The sequence below is a fragment of the Anarhichas minor genome, unplaced genomic scaffold, assembly GCF_050575085.1.
Source record: "Anarhichas minor isolate MPS153535 unplaced genomic scaffold, ASM5057508v1 ptg000073l, whole genome shotgun sequence".
Classification (NCBI taxonomy): Eukaryota; Metazoa; Chordata; class Actinopteri; order Perciformes; family Anarhichadidae; genus Anarhichas; species Anarhichas minor.
In genome coordinates, this window is record NW_027466519.1 from 2,447,542 (window position 1) to 2,451,020 (window position 3,479).

A 3,479-nucleotide genomic window follows, 5' to 3' on the forward strand; every position below is an offset into this window, starting at 1 on the left:
GTTGCACGACCTCCGCTGCCTGTTTACGGCAGCTGTGGGAGTGGCGAACGAAGAAGTTGCCAGCATGGCGTTTACTCTCTACTCTCTCATCCAGACCGCTATTCTCTGCATTAATGCTATCGCTGTGTTGCACGAGGAGAGGTTTCTCAGCAAGTGTAAGTAGTCTGCCCTACTGTAGACAACCTCCATCATGCGTTTTATTAAAATAACGATGCATAGCACGCTAGAAGCAGCTAGCTAAGGTGTATAACAGCTAAACTATTTACCTTTGTACTGCATTGAATGGACTCATGTTGACATGTTTATGGAGCAAATTGAGGTTCATGAGTTATAATTAGTGTGGAATAAGTTGATTTGTGTTGTTGTTGCTACCCCCTTTTTCCTTTCTTCTTTCTATATGCGTGTCCTCCCCCCTTTTTGTTTTCTCCTCCCACCTCCCTCTCCTCCCTTCTGACCTCTTTACTCTCTGTCTCCAGTCGGCTTTGGTGTTGAACAGGGAGTTGGAGGTTTTGGGGATGATCCAGGAGTCAAAGCCCAGGTCCTCACCCTCATCCGCTCGGTCCGGACTGTCATGAGAGGTTAGTTTCCTTTATGTCCCTTAGGATGAATATCTTCTACGATTACAGGAAATGCTGTGTGAATGTCATATTTAGTAGGGCTGGCTATCCTATCAATCAGGCACTGATTCCATGAATGTCTGACTTCCTGATACATACACCATAACCGTACTTTTTACGATTCCTCACAGTGGGTACAAATGTCACAGTTTTCAATTATGTTCGAAGTATAATAGCCAGGAGCACTAGTATTTAGAGGTCTAGGATTTTACAATGTGCTCACTCTTTTTCTTCCTTTTCTCACAGTGCCATTGATCATAGTGAATTCGGCCAGCATCGTCCTCTTGTTACTGTTTGGTTGACGGCGTTCCACCAAATGCCAAAAATGAAGCCAGAGGACCAGAAATGTGACACACACACACGCACACACACACACACACTGAGCAATATCCGTCATTCAGAGACCTTTTCCAGCCATCAGCAGGATGCAGAAGATCATGGAAATAGAAAACTTCAGTCAGCCTGCAGGTGTTTTCATCCAAAGAGAAGAACCAGCCCGTCAGCCGGTTTACGTTATTACTGGTGTGGACTGAACACTTTGACTAAACCTAACTTCACCTGCTTGTCAGTGTGACACAAAAGGAGAAAATGGAAGTGATTATTCATCGTACCACCACACTTGATGATGATTCTCTCGTCATCCTTTTTTTGTGCTGTACGGAGTGTATTGTATAGTCCTTGTTTTCACACATTGAAATGCAATGATTTGTGTTAAATGTTGTATCATAATGTTACAAATGAGAAACATTTAAGGAGTGTTGTCAGCAGTAGGGCTGCATAGTATTTATTATGTGCTATTGTATTGCTATCTCGGGCTATAGCTATCTTTTTGAAATTTTCTAATTTAGACATTTTTGGGTGGGGGGGTTACACAAACAGTGTTTTTTTAAGACTGGCTCCTGTTTCAGTCAGGGACTACAGATGAAAAATAGCCTTTTGGCTAACTGGGGCATTTACAGGAATGTTGTATTAATGTGCACTTTCCCTGCAAAATAAACCAATAAAATAAGTTTGTATTTTAGACTTCAGTATTGTGTGAAGTTATTATGTGTCCTGAGATGTAAAAGTATTTGCTCAGAAATAACATTGTGGCCACTGGGTAGGGAAAATACATGTTTAATTAAAGACTATTGTCAAACTGTTAAATTAATGAAATATATATTTTTCTTATGTTGCAGTTTGACTTCTCACAACAATGCAGTATTATATGATGGCCAATATGTAGACTTCTGTACCAAAACAGCTGAACTACTACAATTCTTCACTTAAAGCCTGGTTAGTTGAACATTATCTTAAGCCGTATACACCTTCAACACCTAATGGGGACATTTAGCTTGAGAAGAGGCATTGGTTGGACTATTATCTGATCGGTTGCAATGAGGAAAATCCACAATCCCGATTGTCATTCTCAGTTATCGCTTCCTATTGATGTGTAAAAATGTTCTGGGATTTATCTGTAAGAATTAGTTTAGATGTGTTTAATCTAGATTTTAAGACTAACCAAAAGCAGCTCTAAACAATGCACTGTGCACAAACTGCTTGTCTTGAAATAAATAGTCAATTTATTATAATTATTTTATGTTGTCTTTTTAATATAAAAAAGAGTGGCTTAAGCCAAAGTGCTTTACAAATGACCCCCTTCTTGCTGATATGGTAATGCTTTTACAGCAGTACTTTTACTTCCACTTGAGCTAAACTGGACCTTATAACTTGTATTTACGTGTGATGCTGTTTTACGGCTCAACTTCTACTCTGAGTAAATATTGACGTATTTCTCTCGACTCGATGTTTGTCCATCTATCCCTGCTCCACTTCCTAACTAATCCCCATATGTTGTGAATTATCACAGTTTCCACCCCCAAGTAACCCCACACACATTTTCATAAACAATACTGCAGTTTTGAATCTAAATACATGGGAGAGGGAGTGAAAGGGGATCTGCTGGAATTAGAAGCATATGTTTATCAGGGGGATTTGCACTGTAAAGCCACTTTGATCTGTGATTAGTCCGAGTTTAGCCGTGGGTTCATAGTAAAATCTGTAAGCGATCATACATGAATATGTATCTGCACATCACAGGTCAGGATGTGTGGTGTTTGGGTGTCTGGCCACGCAATGATAAATCATTAGAATGTGTTTTGTGGCCGGATGTGCCGTTTTTAATGGACTTAAAGATGCACACATTTTCCTTTTTTGTCGTTTTTTAAGTTTAATGAGTTTAAGTCAATAAGACAAGCTCAACTTTTGAAAGCTATACATTATTATACTATATATTTTTAATAATTGAGTATTATGCATCTATATAACTAAAATATAAAAATAAAAGCCTAATGTTTTGAGACTATACACCATGATTTCTGTCCATCAGAACAATATAGATAAAGCTTTTGATTCAAATTTAGAATAAGTATTGAAATAAAAAATAAATCAAATTGTTTAATGCATTTTAACGTTATATACTAACACACAATTGTGGAAGGGAGACAAAGCTGGAGGCATGTTGAAAACATATTGTTCCCAACAGTAAACTGTTTGTAACCAACAAAGTTCCCAAAAATGCCAAGAACCGATGAAAGCACCAGAAGAGAGAAACTGAGCAGTAAAAGAGGTTAGCAAAAGAAAAAGAAAAAATCTGATATCAAATCAGAAACAAAACATTCCATGAAAGCAAATATTTTGATGAGGGATTAAAAAGATGGTGCTTATTTAGATATTTAGTCTGACCAAAGACATTCATAGTGTGAAATTAGTTTTCCAGTGCTATGTTTACACAGTTGAGGAGCTGCACAATATTTTTGTGTAAACCAAAACTGAAAACTAAAAAACAACATTGGGAAACTGTTATTCACTGGAGGTATAAAG

The 3,479-nt window shown here is 37.9% G+C and overlaps 1 protein-coding gene across 1 annotated transcript; it reads left to right on the forward strand.

Moving 5' to 3' along the window:
- Positions 1–1,638, forward strand: ier3ip1 (immediate early response 3 interacting protein 1). Its single transcript, XM_076079794.1, has 3 exons — positions 1–155; positions 477–578; positions 864–1,638. The coding sequence occupies exons 1-3, from the start codon at positions 65–67 to the stop codon at positions 917–919; spliced, it is 249 nt and encodes an 82-aa protein (XP_075935909.1). The 5' UTR covers positions 1–64; the 3' UTR covers positions 920–1,638.
- The last annotated feature ends 1,841 nt before the right edge of the window (positions 1,639–3,479 follow it).

What these genes read in the sequence shown, in the direction of transcription:
- ier3ip1 (XM_076079794.1), top strand. Translation starts at nt 65, where the DNA reads ATGGCGTTTACTCTCTACTCTCTCATCCAGACCGCTATTCTCTGCATT. An exon ending in GGAGAGGTTTCTCAGCAAGT is followed by an intron (nt 156 to 476) that starts GTAAGTAGTCTG and finishes CTCTGTCTCCAG; the next exon opens with TCGGCTTTGGTGTTGAACAG. An exon ending in GGTCCGGACTGTCATGAGAG is followed by an intron (nt 579 to 863) that starts GTTAGTTTCCTT and finishes CTTTTCTCACAG; the next exon opens with TGCCATTGATCATAGTGAAT.